Source organism: Lactuca serriola, chromosome 6 (genome assembly GCF_051521515.1).
Source record: "Lactuca serriola cultivar US96UC23 chromosome 6, Lser_US96UC23_V15, whole genome shotgun sequence".
Classification (NCBI taxonomy): Eukaryota; Viridiplantae; Streptophyta; class Magnoliopsida; order Asterales; family Asteraceae; genus Lactuca; species Lactuca serriola.
Window position 1 is genome coordinate 125673488 of NC_136413.1, and position 16057 is coordinate 125689544.

At 30.9% G+C, this 16057-nt stretch overlaps 1 protein-coding gene and 1 pseudogene across 2 annotated transcripts; both read right to left on the minus strand.

The window, feature by feature from the left end:
• Positions 1-1600: 1600 nt before the first annotated feature.
• Positions 1601-4441, minus strand: LOC145060127 (G-type lectin S-receptor-like serine/threonine-protein kinase At1g11410; annotated as a pseudogene).
• Positions 4442-6794: 2353 nt separating this feature from the next.
• On the minus strand, positions 6795-11569 carry LOC145056759 (G-type lectin S-receptor-like serine/threonine-protein kinase At1g67520). 2 transcript variants are annotated; one of them, XM_079004475.1, is made up of 10 exons: positions 11181-11569; positions 11033-11089; positions 10538-10676; positions 8663-10459; positions 8469-8588; positions 8183-8382; positions 7881-8091; positions 7554-7791; positions 7301-7451; positions 6795-7204 (listed from the first exon to the last, which is right to left on the minus strand). In XM_079004475.1, exons 3-10 carry the CDS (start codon positions 10626-10628, stop codon positions 6887-6889), a joined length of 3126 nt encoding a protein of 1041 aa, XP_078860601.1. In that variant the 5' UTR covers positions 10629-10676; positions 11033-11089; positions 11181-11569; the 3' UTR covers positions 6795-6886. The 2 variants fall into 2 exon arrangements, with proteins under 2 accessions (XP_078860601.1, XP_078860602.1); XM_079004476.1 differs by lacking the exon at positions 11181-11569 and having other exon boundaries at positions 11033-11168.
• Positions 11570-16057: the final 4488 nt, after the last annotated feature.

Genomic DNA, 16057 nt, shown 5'->3' on the forward strand with positions numbered 1-16057 from the left:
TTTCCTAAATCTACCTCATCTATAACTACAATTTTGAACTCCCATTATCCACTATCCTCCCACGATCTCCGGATCTACCATACTCAGATGTCATTCTCTATAACCCCCTCAAACACCATTTGATCCTTACCCATGGGTTTCTTCTGTCCTTCGATATCTTCTCCAAGCTTGTCATTATAAAATCATTTTCTTTAAACGTGACATTCCTATTTTTGTGGGCCCACCCACTCTAAGCATCCTATAACCCACCTTATTCTAAATCACACACATACACATACAAATATATATATATATATATATATATAGAGAGAGAGAGAGAGAGCTAGGTTCAAATGTGAATTTACATCTATTGTGCGGATAAAATCATTTTCTTTAAACATGACATTCCTATTTTTGTGGACCCTCCCACTCTAAGCATCCTATAACCCACTTTATTCTAAATCACACACACAAACACACAAATATATATATATATATATATATATATATATAATTATATATATATATATATATATATATAATTATATATATATATATATAATTATATATATATATATAATTATATATATATAAGAGAGAGAGAGAGAGAGCTAGGTTCAAATGTGGCTTTACATCTATTGTGCGGATGTGTGGACAGTGTTATTTTGTGAGAACGACAAAGAAAATATGTTGTTTGATAATATGAATACGTTCAATCTTACATAACTATTGTCATTATCACACGTTCTTAGTAATTAAATCGTCTATAAGGTTATTATATAACTTTCATTATTATTCTCATTCTGTCAGGATGTTTATTGAGTCGTATTCTGTAAGAATGAAAATGAGTGAAAAACAATGCATGAGAACAAAATTGAATAACAATTATTAAGAATGCATGAAAATGACGATAGTTTTGTCAGGTTGAACGTATTCTCATTACTAAACAACCTATTCTCTTAGTAATTGTCATAGAATTGCACTGTCCACACGTCCTCACAATAGTTGTCCATCCACAATATAACCTAGCCCTATATATATATATATATATATATATATATATATATATATATATATATATATATATATATATATATATAGGCAAAGCATTGAAAACCTAGTTATCAATCGTTATATAGGCAAAGCATACACATAAACCCAAGCAACAAAATCACTTTGGACCTCCGTTCTGTCAGCTACGGATTGACTGCGGATCGACAAATCAGCTAGATGATGGTTCGTTAGCCAACCACTTATAGATCAACTATAAATAAGCTACCTAATTGTTAGCCAACCAGTTGTTGGTTCGCCAGCTAGCTGATATGATCAACTAGCTATTAATTAGCCAGCTCAAGTCATGTTTAACAAGTGTTTAAATCCTGTTAATAGTACATAAGTACTTTATATTCTATCAATAGGCTTACAACTCAAGCTAACAATGAATATGCAATTAGAAGCTTTATACTGTACAACTGTACTTTATATTCTGAACAAGCAATTATACATGTATATAGCATTGTAGCAAGTATCAAAAATGGATTTTTACATCCAACAATACTAAATTATCATACGCAAATTACAGCTTCGACAATATTTCACAAAGAATGATATACTAAGCTTGCTACCTACCCTCTAAAGCAGTGATGGTCATATTGTTTACAGAGCAATCTTTTGCTTTATTTTCATCCGAAGTTGACTTCGACTCTGATTCCATTCTGGTAGTGATGATGAATGTTGGCCTATTTGGAGTGGGTAACGGTATGGCATCATTAAGAAGCATGGAGATCATATCAGATGTTGTTGGCCTATTGACTGCACTTTCTTGTACACATAGAAGGGCAACATGAACAGCCCTCAAGAATTGTTATACAACAAAATTATTTCCCAATGTAGGATCCTTCAATTCCAATGTATCCCCTTGTTGCCATAACTCCCATGCCTAAATCATTAGGAGATGATTATTAACATAATGTCTTTTTTTTTACTCTTTACCAATAAGTATAAGATGTTAAATGGTGAATTTGACTACACTTACATATCCAATAAGATTGAAAGTCCGGTCAACATGAACAAAGCTACTATTTCTTCTTCCACTGACGATTTCCAAGATCAAGACTCCAAAGCTCAAGATATCAGACTTGATAGAGAAAGTCCCGTTCATTGCATACTCAGGAGACATATAACCACTGATACAATATGATCGTTATGACATTTCAATAAATTGACCATGGAAGCATATAACTCAATTTTAAGATTTTGTTAGGCATATATTCGTATATTAACATCTTTTCTTCACCATGAATGCAACAACCAAGAAACTAAACAAGATTTGTATGCTGGAGTTTAGCAATGAGTACTAGTTCATTCTTGAATTCCACAAGCCCTTGCCCTGATGTTCTTGAAAGCCTTTTGATTGCAATTTCTCTCCCATCACTTAGTCTTCCCTGTTTTTATGATATCTCTTTTTGTCAGATTAAAAAAGATACAAATGTAAAACTAGAACACATGCATCTAATTAGTTTAAAGCAGCGTAACCTTGTAAACAGGTCCAAAACCACCTTGTTTGAGCTTATTCTCAACTGAGAAATCATCAGTGGCAGCCATGATAGAGGCAATGCTAAATAATAACAAGTCATTTCCTTTCCCACCATTGTTTTCAAGCTGATGTATATCCTTGAAGCTTTCAGAAATTGTCAACTCCATGAAATATTCATCTCTCTTCCATCTCTCATGTTCTACAATCAGAATCAATGACTTAACAAAATATACAACTATATCATACAAATAGAAGCTAGAATTATTATCATTGCTAATTTTATACCTTTCCGTTTACGCTTTGTTTTCTTTATATAACATAATATGCCAAAACATATGATTAATAGAGGAATGATAATGCCAATTAGTATCCATACCCAGTTCTTGCTCTTGTATGTTTTGTTACCTGTATATTGACTTGTTTATATTCTAAATGATCAAAAGGTAGCTAAAAATCATTGGAAATTAACATTATTACCTGTATTTGGAGTGATTTGATTTTGGTTGATCAGATACTTTAAAGTAGATATAACTAAAAGTATGAATTATCCTATCATTTTACATTTAGAAAAAATTGGACTTATAGGAGAAGATATTACAAAATCAAAAGTTAAATATATTTGTAAATTTAAATTAAATATCCTGATATTACAATAAAAACAACAAATGTGGAATATATTCCTCTAGATAAAGAAGAATTTAAAAATAAATACTAGAAATGATAGAACATGGATTAATTAGGAAATTGAAAAGTCCACATAGATCAACAGCTTTTATAGTAAGAAATCATTCTGAAATAAAAAGAGGAAAAGCTCGAATAGTTTATAATTATAAAAGACTATATGATAATACAAAAGATGATGGTCATAATATCCCCAATAAAGATTCTTTAAAAAACTTGATACAAAAGAAAAAAGTTTTTAGTAAGTTTGATTTAAAAGCCAGATATAATCTGTTACAGCTTGAAGAAAACATTAAATCATGGACAACATTTACATGTTCGGAAGGACAATACGAATGGAATGTTTTAAGCTTTGGGCTTAAAACGCTCCATCTATTTTTCAAAGATTTATGGACTGTATTTTTCTTAAATACAACTTTTGTTTAGTATATATTGATGATGTTTAAAAGGAAAATATCATTTCTTGGTTTAGAAATAGGAAATGAAAAAATTGAATTACAAAGTCATATATATATCTTCAATAATTTTAAACTTACCAGAAAATTTTGAAAATCTAAAACAGATACAAGTTTTTTGGGCTTGGTTAATTATGCCCGAAAATTTATTCCTAATCTTTTAAAGTTAGTTGGTCCATTATATAGTAAAGCAACAAAAAATTAATAGACATTTCAACCAAGAAGATATTAAATTAGTTAAAGTGATTAAAGAAGCAGTTAAAAATATTAAATCATTAGAACTACCATTAGTCACAGATTATATAATAATAGAAGTTGATGGATGCAAAGAAGGATGGGGAGTCGTTATCCTTTGTAAATCCGATAAATATAGCCCAAAGGATACAGAAAAGATATGCTCATATGCTAGTGGAAGCTTGAATAAGATAGGAATGAATTGGACTTCTATATACTATGAGATACAAGCTTTAATAAATGCCTTAGAAAATTTAAAATATTCTTACATAAAGAATTTAAAGTTAGAACAGATTGTGAAACTATAGTTCATTTTATTAAAAATGATCAAAGTAAGAAAATAAATACGACACGGTGGATAAATTTACAAAATTCAATACAAGGAAGTGGATATAAAATAAATTTCGAACACATAAAGGGAGAAAATAATGGAATAGCTGATATGCTATCCAAAAATATTAATAGACTATTTTCTACAGATGGCTAGTCAAAACAAAGGAAAGAACAAATTAATACAGCCTACACAGCAAAATAGGAGTTCCTCTTCCATAATCATTTTTTCAAAAGAAGAAAGAAATACAACATCAACAGAAAAAAATTGATGGATTCAACAATAAAAATAGAATATCCACACAAACCCATACAACAACACTTGATTCCTTATATGGGAATAGCGAGCACTATACATAATCATAATAACCTCTTGCAAGGATCTAGACCGCAAATGGACATTTCTCAAAACATTCAACATTCATATTATTGGACAGGATCTTCAAGAAACATACAATATACACAGAACAGAGAAGTTGTTATAGCATTTGGTAATTGCACTTTATCAATTTGCTTTGATAAGTGCAAAAAGTTTAAGCCCATGGGAGGAGTAAACTTGACAAAAGACCAACAATGCTGCTACATAACTTATGGCATATTCAGTTCCACAGGCTTCATCAATTTCAGTTCAAATTCTTAATGCTTTAAGTTTTTATTTTCATAAACAATCACTAATGACCCCTGAGAAACAAACGAAAAAATTCACACGATATTTTATTATCAAGGGCACAAAAGTTGGAATTTTCAATAATTGGGCAACAGTTTTAAAATATACATAGTGTGAAAATCCCCGTTACAAGGGACGTTGTAGCTTCCAGGAAGCTATAAATATACCTCGAGAACATTTTGGATTAAACAACTTATAAATAAAATAGAAAATCAATAATTACAATTTGAGCCTAAAATAAATACATTAGAAATTTTGTTTTAAGGTAGTTAAAACAATAGTTGAAAGTTAAAACTGGAAAATTCTAAAGAATATATTAAAGCTTTAGAAGTCGTTAAAAAATATGAACCAGAAGATAATAAAGAAGAAGTTACAGGATTTACTAGATATTCTGGCACAGAAAAAAAGTGATAAAACATATCATATAGAATATGAGATACAAACTTAAATAAATGTTTTAGAAAAATTTAAAATATTCTTACATAAAGAATTTACAGTTAGAACAGATTGTGAAGCTATAGTTCGTTTTATGAAAAATGATCAAAGTAAGAAAATAAATAGGACACGGTGGATAAATTTACAAAGTACAATACAAGGAAGTGGATAGAAAAATAATTTTTGAACACATGAAGGGAGACAATAATGGAATAGTTGATATGCTATCCAGAAATATTAACAGATTATTTTCTGCTTATGGCTAGTCAAAACAAAGGAAAGAACAAATTAATACAACTTACACATCAAAAGAGGAGTTCCTCTTCCATGAGCATTTCTTTAGAAGAAGAAAGAAATACAACATCAATAGAAAAATTGATGGATTCAGCAGTAAAAACAGAATATCCATACAAACCCATACAAAAGCACTCGATTCCTTATATGGGAATAGCGAGTACTACACATAATCATAACCTCTTGCAAGGATCTAGACCGCAAATGGGCATTTCCCAAAATATTCAACATTCACATTATTGGATAGAATCTTCAAAAAAATATTTGATATACACAGAACAGAGAAGCTGTTATAGCATTTGGTAATTCCATTATACCAATTTGCTTTGATGAGCGCAAAAAGTTTAGGCCCATGATAGGAGTAAACTTAACAGAAAACCAACAATATTTGCTAGATAACTTATGATATATTTACATAGTTCCACATGCTTCATCATTTAAAGTTCATATTATTAATGCTTTAAGTTTTTATTTTCATAAACAGTCACCAATGACCCCTGGGAAACAAACGAAAAAAATTCACACCCTATGTTATCATCAGGGGCACAAAAGTTGGAATTTTCAATAACTAGACAACAGTCTTAAAATATATACAGTGTCAAAATCCCCTTTATTAGGGATGGTGTAGCTTCTAGGAAGATATGAATATAACTCGAGAACATTTTGGGTTAAAAGATCACATTTGTGAAAAATTCTTTTGTCGTATAGAATTATTGATTCATGCTTTTAAGGTTGTGCCGTCGTTTCACATTTTATGTAACAATCAAGTTATTTAGGATCGAATATTATGTCCTGTAATTTGGTATCGTGTCAGTATGAAAGTGTAATTGTTACGCTACCCTATGCATATATGGGTTAGAACCTATTGTAAAATAATTGAGAATTCATAATAAAAATATTGTTGTTATCAAATTCCCTCATGTCTGTCTAAACAATCTCTTTCTGATTCTCTTAGCCTATCTCTTATATTCCTAGTTCCTTTCATACACTTAATATTATGTCCCTCATAAAATAAATAAATAAATAAATAATTCAAAAGCTGCTTCTACACATACCACTCTGGTTGCTTCTCCTAGCTTTGTAAGTTTACTCTTCTTTAATATTTAATTTCTTGTTCATATTTAGTTTATGGTTTAACGGTAAACCAGAAAACCTCCGATGTCACCGCTAATGCCTTTGTACATCCTACAAAATTAAATTATCATATACAAATTACAATACAATCAGTATTTTACAAAGAATGATATACTAATCGAGAGTAGCTACACTCATAAACTATCGACCCTCTACAACAGTGATTGTCATATTGTTTACAGAGCAATCTTTTGCTTTATTTTCCTCCGAAGTTGACTTCGACTCTGATTCCATTCTGGTAGTGATGATGAATGCTGGCCTATTTGGAGTGGGTAACGGTATGGCATCATTAAGAAGCATGGAGATCATATCAGATGTTGTTGGCCTATCGACTGCACTTTCTTGTACACATAGAAGGCCAACATGAACAGCCCTCAAGAATTGTTGTACAACAAAATTATTTCCCAATGTAGGATCCTTCAATTCCAATGTATCCCCTTGTTGCCATAACTCCCATGCCTAAATCATTAGGAGATGATTATTAACATAACGTCTTTTTTTTTACTCTTTACCAATAAGTATAACATGTTAAATGGTGAATTTGACTACACTTACATATCCAATAAGATTGAAAGTCCGGTCAAGATGAACAAAGCTGCTATTTCTTCTTCCACTGACGATTTCCAAGATCAAGACTCCAAAGCTAAAGATATCAGACTTGATAGAGAAAGCCCCTTCCATTGCATACTCAGGAGACATATAGCCACTGATACAACACGATTTATACGACATTTCAATGTATTGATCATGAAAGCATATAATTCAATGCTAAATTTGATATTGTAAGTTTGTAACTAAGACAACTTACTATGTTCCAACCACCCTATTAGTAATTGCCTCGGTCTCATTCTGATTGAATATTCTAGCCATACCAAAATCAGAAATCTTAGGGTTCATACTTTCATCTAAAAGAATGTTGCTAGCTTTTAGATCTCTATGAATAACTCTCATTCGTGAGTACTTATGCAGGTATAACAACCCTTGAGCAATTCCTTCAATTATCTCGAATCTTTTACCCCAATCCAACTCTGCCTTTCCATTTTCATCTACAAGCCAATGAAAGAAAAGAGTCTGTAACGAATAGAATATCACAAGTAAAACCATTGTATAGACTTATGTTACAAACACTTCATACCAAAGAGGAAGAAATCTAAGCTTTTGTTAGGCATATACTCGTATATTAACATCTTTTCTTCACCATGAATGCAACAACCAAGAACCCGAACAAGATTTGTATGTTGGAGTTTAGCAATGAGTACTAGTTCATTCTTGAATTCCACAAGCCCTTGCCCTGATGTTCTTGAAAGCCTTTTGATTGCAATTTCTCTCCCATCACTTAGTCTTCCCTGTTTTTATGATATCTCTTTTTGTCAGATTAAAAAAGATACAAATGTAAAAACATAACACATGCATTAAATTAGTTTAAAGCAACGTAACCTTGTAAACAGGTCCAAAACCACCTTGTCCGAGCTTATTCTCAACTGAGAAATCATCAGTGGCAGCCATGATAGAGGCAATGCTAAATAAAAACAAGTCATTTCCTTTCCCACCATTGTTTTCAAGCTGATGTATATCCTTGAAGCTTTCAGAAGCTGTCAACTCCAGGAAATACTCATCTCTCTTCCGTCTCTCATATTCTATGATCAGTGTCAATGACTTAACAAAATAGGCAACTATATCATACAAACAGAAGCTAGAATTATCATCATTGCTAATTTTATACCTTTCCGTTTACGCTTTCTCTTCTTTATATACCATAAAATGCCAAAACATAGGAAAAAAAGAGGAATGACAACGCCAATGAGTATCCGTTCCCAATTCTTGTTGTTTTCTGTTTTGTTACCTGCATATTGACTTGTTTAGATTCTAAAATGATCAAAAGGCAGCTAAAAAATCATTGGAAATTAACATTATTACCTGTATTTGGAGTGATTGGATTTTGGTTGATCACATATTTTAAAGTAGAATTATCACGAGGATTAACCAAAAAGTTATTGCTTCCAGTCCAAATAACACAGCCAGTTCCATTAATGTTACTACTATTAAACCCCACACAAGTACAATCATTCCAACACTTAACAAAACAATCACTAATACTTAAGCTCGAATTATCATCAATATCAGTTCTTGTCGTATCCTGAGCAAAATCTCCATTCTTTTCACTAAAATTATCACTCTCTCTCCTACACTGAGGCAAACTCGACCCCACACAACCATTACCAGAATCATACCCATAACAGAACTCAGGAGTCCAAACAGTAGAATTATCAATATCTGTAATTTGTCCTTTTGCCGTTAAAATCCACATGGGTAAAGCAGCAATATTATCGGCCTCATAGCTAAAGTATCGTGCTTCGTTGGTGTATACAGAAGAGAGATTATATCTAGATTGGCTACTTGGACTATTCAATGCAAACATATATTGAAATACTTGATTGTTTAGATTCCCACTACTCCAGTAGGGTTGTCCTCGTCTTCGAATCATCAATCTTTGAGATGTTTCTTCAATGGGCTCCCAGCTCATAGTAAAAGCTCCTGAAGAAGGTATATCATTGCTCATCCAAGAAGTCAAGGTCCAGTTCTTCCCTGTTGTGATATCATACCCAAGTTTCATACCAGGTAAAAGTACATTCGTTGGATGATCAAAACTCTGCCATAAAACCCTTTTGTCAGTTTCATCAATCAACCTAAAATTACCATTCTCTTCGAGAGTTGCAGTCACATTTGGGTTTGGACCGGTTTCAATATTCGTAATACTCATTAGAGTTCTCCCTCCCGCAATGACGATCAAGTCTCCAGTGTTGGCATCAATGGAGAGGGCATGGGCGCCTGAGGTAGATACAATTGGCGTGTTTCGATTCGCTACCCATACTTTCTTTAATTCAACATCGTCAGTATACCAAATCCCCAAGTACCTATACCCTTCACCGAAAAACCCTAACGTGAAATTTCCACGGATGGAAACAAGCTGGTCGGTAGAGTTAAGTTGGCCGCTAAGTTCGATCGTTGAAAATGAATCGGAAGCCGGACAAAATCTGATAGTGTAATCAGCACCGCGACACGTAAACGTACTCGTCTGATCTTCGAACACAGTGCTATAGGATCTTGGGCACGCTGATTTAAACAACTGAGCATATGCTGTTGGCTTACACGTCGAGCGTGTTGAAAATGAATTGACACAACAATACTCCGGCGAGCCAAACGCCTGGCACGCACTCCTACACGCACCTGCACTACCCAAAGTAAGCTCCGGTGGACAACGTTGATTCAAGTCATCAACACAACCTGTCTTCGCACAACTACGTAACCCAGAGCCAGAGCCAGAACCAGAACCAGAACCAGAACCGCCAGTAGCCTCCACAAGTATTGGGAGGTTGAAGCCATCAACAAGGCTGACATCATAAAAATCTTGGCCTTGGAATTGGTTGACACTGAATTCCGCAATTGTAACGGGTGGTGTGTATGAGGTTCCGTTACACTCTACTTTACCGGGGCCACAATCACCTGTGGCACACGACACGTTACCGGATCTATTGAAGTTGCAGCCGGTCCTACCCCAGAAGCGACCCACCCAACCAACCGGAGATTGAATGGCGCGTGAACTACCTTTTGTTAGCTCAAATCCGGTGATATTGAAATCAGGTGTCCCCGAGACTCCAGGCCAAATAGTGAAATCGCAGTCATTTACAAAAGTAAAAGTAGTCCCAGAAACTCCTGCAATTTTTTATAAAGTTGCATTGATAACTTATCTTATTGAGTGTGTATGTTTTCGATACAAAGGTACAGATTTACCATTAGAAAAGAAGAAGAAGAAAAGAAAGGCCAGAATTTGAGAAACCGCTACTACATGAAATTGTGAAGATGATGACCAGGGAGAAATCATGCTTGAAGCCAAAAAGTTCAACTTCACATAAGCTTCTCTACACAAATTCTAGTAATAAACGAAAATCCAATAAAGAAAAACAACAGTTAGAAGTAGCCAAGAAAGTAAATAACAATACAATCTGCGTATGAAGTGTTCTTCTGATTTCCTATTTTCTTTTCTAAAACAAAGGAAGATTCTAAATTTTCAATATTCACAATAGGTTGTTGTACTGTTTATCTCTTTTATTTTACCAATATCTACCTCAAATGTTTGTATGTCAAGCAAATAAAAGGGAGAATTATTAATAATATGAAAGAAAGTGATAATTACTTTAATTGAGATATTTTTACAAAACCCTATCAATTAAATCAAACTCCAAATCCGTTTACTGCTTAAATCGAACCCAAAATACAAACAATTACCTCCTGGACTCTTATGGTTGCAGGGTTGCTGCTGCAGAATTCAAACAAGGCTGCGAACTGCGAATTAGTAAAAGAAACAGAGATAAGCGGAGAGAGATCGACATTTTTGTTGATGAAGCTTCGTGTATCTTAAGCAAGGACCTCATACCTCGTAATAAGCCAACAAAAATAGTTATTATAATGGAAGAGCCGCAACTAAACATTGACTGGGGGCACAGATAGTGTTTGATTTTGGGACTTCCACTGTGGGCCCTCGGGAAAACAGCAGAGTCAGGTGCGGCATGTTTTCAATGATCTCAGGCTCCTTTGTATGTAGGCTGAAGCAATTGCGATAAATCTTCAATTGAAGTTCCCAGTTGTCTGGAACTATTCCTACCTCCATTAATATACCATTTGGGGAAGAGGAAGTAAACTCTGAAATTATTGGCTATTGGGTTGAATTCTGAGAAAAGATGCACCGGTAATGTTTATCAGTGCAGAAACTTCAATATCCTCAACAGTGGACAATGAAAATGGAGATGGAAAGCAAGGTTGATCGGTGCATCTTTTCTCAGAATTCAACCCAATAGCCAAAATTTATTCATACGATCCATTCCCGACCGACCCCATTTATTCATACGAATAATCCTATGAATAGTATAACCCCTATGGTGAAGTTCCAAAATTTAGATGAAATTTGTGTTGTCCGATTTAATCTCTCTGTGTATATATTTATACAATTTTAATTTATTTTTACTTGCTAATTATATTATATATATATATATATATATCTTAATTGCCAAAATTGGTTTGTGAGGCAAAACACTGTTCATTTCAAAATCAGTTTCAAACGTCAGATAGAAAAGAATGTAGATACCAAATAAAGTGGTGATCGCTCATTTACTATTAGGCCCAATTTCCAAAAACGCAATGTCATACGTTAGCCTCCCCACTTATATTTATTTTTATAACTTTTTTTTATGTTTTTTTTTTCCTATTTTATATTTTTAATTTTCCACTTAGACTTTTGACTTCTTCTTTACCGATTCTTCTTTTATTCTATTCATTATTTATTATTTAGTAAAACTCATTGTTAAAATTAGTAACATTTGTTTTCCATAAATTTTTTTTCTTTTAACTAACATTTATCTAAAAGCTTTTATTTTTTATAATTTTAAAGTTAAATTATTAGTATTTTACAAATTGTCATTTTGGTTCCTTATTAGGTTATAATGTTACACTTTTGGTCTTTATATTCGATAGAAACTTTGTTTTTATACTTTTCTGGTGTAATTTCCATAGAAGTTTTCCACCGCAACGCGCGCAATGACTAAATACTAGAGATTTCATACTTTCAATTTTTTTTTCATTTTCTACCCTTTACATTTATTTGTTTTTATATTTTGTATCCCTACTAAATTTGATGTATTTTTTTTTCATTTTCCACCCTTTACTTTTATTTGTTTTTATATTTTATACCCCTAAACTAATTTTTATGTAACAATTTTTATCCTCAATTTTTTTTCATTTTCCACCCTTTACTTTTATTTTTTTTTATATTTTGTACCCCTAAACTAATTTTGATGTAACAATTTTTATCCTTATAATTTTAAAATTTATATATATTTATATTCTTTCTCCTTAATTAATTTTTATTTAACAGTTTTCAACCCTTATAATTTTAAAGTTAATTTATTAGTATTTTATACATTATAATTTTGTCACTTACTATATTTTAAAGTTACATTTTGTCCCCTTATATAATTTTTTAATAATCTTTTTTTTTATTAATTTCTTAAAGATACACTTTCAAGTCAATTGTTTGTATCCATGTTTTATTTTGATATTTTTGTGCTCCATTTCGTTGTATATATGGTGTCAAACTGTGTTTTTTAACATAAAGGAGCTTCCGCAGCAACGCGCGGATGGTCCAGACCCTAGTTATAATTTAAATATAATATTTAATATTCATAATATTTTTTATATATTAAATTATATTAATTAATTATAAATATAAAGTTTTTATTTTGTTCATCAAATTCTTATAAAAAGTTAAATGCATATTGAAATTTTAAAAAATGATAATATATTTTACAAAAGCTTATAAATATGTTATAAATATAATCTTATTTATTTAATATTATTATAATGAAAAAAATATAGATTATATTTTTGTTAAAACCAAATTAGTAGAAACATTATTTACCCTATTTTTTGGGTAAATAATAGGAGTGTGTTGGAGATGGTCTTAATACTTGAAAATGGAGATGAAAAGCCAGATGTTATGGAAATGTGGAAGAATCCTCTCTTCTCTCTAATAAACGAAGAGTTTTTTTTCCACTTGTCACACTCTTATTCAATTTGTCAAATGTCATTTTTATTGTTATTTTAAATAAATTTTTTTCGACATATCATTTTATGAGTTTTTTCTAATTATTAAATTCCACATAATATTTTAATATAATAAATGCAATAAATATAGTAATAAATGGATATTGATTTCACTAATAGATTTACCTTTTAATTTCAAAATTCCCAAAATTAAAACTTATTAGTTTCTTTTCTTTATTTAAATTATTTGCTTAAATTTTAAAGATAAAAAATATTTCCATTATAATAAATCATTATTTTTTTTATTTTCCTAAAAATTTAAAGTTCTCAAATATTTGACATTTATGTTTAACTTTTCTTTTTAAATTAACTCATGTAATACATGGGTCTCACAACTAGTCCTTATAAAAATAAAAGAATTCTTACCTGCTATGTGTCTTTTCCCTCTTTCATTGTTTACAAAGGTTAAATGATTTTTATACCCTCCTCCATTATTCTTTGTACACGTTCCATTCCAAACCTAAAATACCATTTTCACATCTTAAAGGCTATCATTGATTCTTTGCAATTGTAACTGATCATCACATTAATCTACAAGTAATCATCGATTTCTACGGAGTAATCTTCTTCGATTGGTCTAAACGTAACTATATCACTCCATACTTTTCTCAATTTTTGAATTTTCATTTCCTAGATCTTTTGTTTTCTCTCTTAATCTCGCCAAGCCCTAACATATGCACTGAATTTCAATTCCGCCTCCGCCACCATCGGACCGCCAGTCACATTAACGACCATAAAAATGTTGCCACGCCACCTCTCTCTCTCTCTCTCACTCACTCACTCACACACACGCATACACACCTCAAGAGTCGATGCTTTGATTTGATGAATACAATATCTTCCCTAAAGTCGATCATTCTAAGGTATTCTTTTTGTGATTTTATTCAATTCTTGAACAAATTTAAGTTTTAGTGTTAATCACTTATTGGATTTTGTTCGATTTTAATTTGACCTAATTTGATTTTTGGTCTGTGTTTTCTTCTCTGTTAGCAATAGATATTATCAACAATAGATATTATCTCTAATCTATATACCAAATGCTTTTGTTTGACAACGTGCCCATTGGTGTTTCAATTTTGACTAATTGACATGTTATTATTGATTCTAATGATCTATTTTGCATTTATTTGACATGAGTATACTTAAATAACATTTAGAAAGATTTTAAACAAAATGCTATTTTGAATACATTAGTTTTTCTTGAAAATCGGATAACATTCAACAAGCAATTCCAATCCATATATAAATAGTTTATCAAAACTATAATAATACCTATACATTTTAAATCATTTATACCCATTTCCGTATTTTACATTTTGTATATATTTAAAATTTGAATTTTGAATACATATTAATTACTTAAAAATCGAATATTCATTATTATCTTCAATAAATCTTTTATACCCATTTCCGTATTTTACTATTGTAGATAAATAACTCTATACTTTGCTTAATTACGTGTATTTCCATACTAGATGGGCTAACTAATGAATTTCCATTCATTTTTGTTGAGTGCTAAATCATAGGCCTAAAAAGAAGTTTGTGAGCAAGAATTTGAGATAATTTTTATTGCTTCTGTCTAAATGCTTTGATAAAGTATCGGTATTTGTATCAAGTGGAATTTTTAATAAATATCCTTTTTGTCCCGTATGTTTATTAAGTGATTGTTTAGATTTTATTTTTATATGATGTTATTTTTATGCATCACACAGTATTTATTAACTTTATAAGTATTATGATAGTTATAAAACCTTTTTAGTTAAAATTTGTTACAATTTACATGAAAGTTGTCGATATTGTATATAAGTTTGTTCTCTAGGCAATGTTTACTAATCGGAGGATATTACCTTCTCTTTTATACATGTTTTGATGAATTTACTATTTTGATTTTTATTTAAAATTTTATGATACTTTATGTGATTTCGCTAATTTGATTTGGAAGATGATAAAGTAAGAACATAGCAAGGTTTGAAACCAATGTACTTCATAATTGAAGAACAGACGAATTGGAAAAAGGAAAAGTAAAAGTAATTTTAAATAGTTGGTGTTTACTTTTTTTTAAAGGAAAACACTAAATTTCAAGATTTTTATTTCATTAATAGGACCTAATTAAAACATTAGGTATGATATAATAAAAAATGTTAATCAATTTTGTTCATGATATTTATTACTACTAAATGAATTTGTTTCATTTTCTTGGTAATGATCCTTGCAGCTTCATATCTAACAATATATATCTTTTACCCTTGAGAATGGATCTCGAAGACGTACAATGAATTATGTCAATACTAGAAATGACACCACCCAAAAATATTGACAATTAAGTATATATTTTTTTATCTTTTGTAATAAGTGGATTTCTTGGTCGATAAAATTTGTATAACACAAATTTCTTACAAAAATTAATAGAGTCCATACTCCAAATTAATTGCATCATCATGTTAACATTTATGGTTTCTAATTCACAAAACTATACATAACCAAATAATTTATATAAAACTATAAAATTTAAGAAATTATTTATTATTAGTTTAATAAAATTTTATAAATCTTTTACTCGTGGTTTCCACGGGTTGTAACCTAGTTAATCTAATAAATAAAAAGGAAAAATAAATTGTTATATTTAATTTTATAGTTATTTTTTATTGTTTTTTT

Excerpts from the sequence above, each read along its gene's own strand:
- LOC145056759 (XM_079004475.1), bottom strand. The coding sequence starts at position 10,628 with ATGATTTCTCCCTGGTCATCATCTTCACAATTTCATGTAGTAGCGGTT. Across the intron at positions 8,092-8,182 it reads GTTTTGGACCTGTTTACAAG|GGAAGACTAAGTGATGGGAG; the intron begins GTTACGTTGCTT and ends TCATAAAAACAG. Across the intron at positions 7,452-7,553 it reads AATAGGGTGGTTGGAACATA|TGGCTATATGTCTCCTGAGT; the intron begins GTAAGTTGTCTT and ends GTGTTGTATCAG.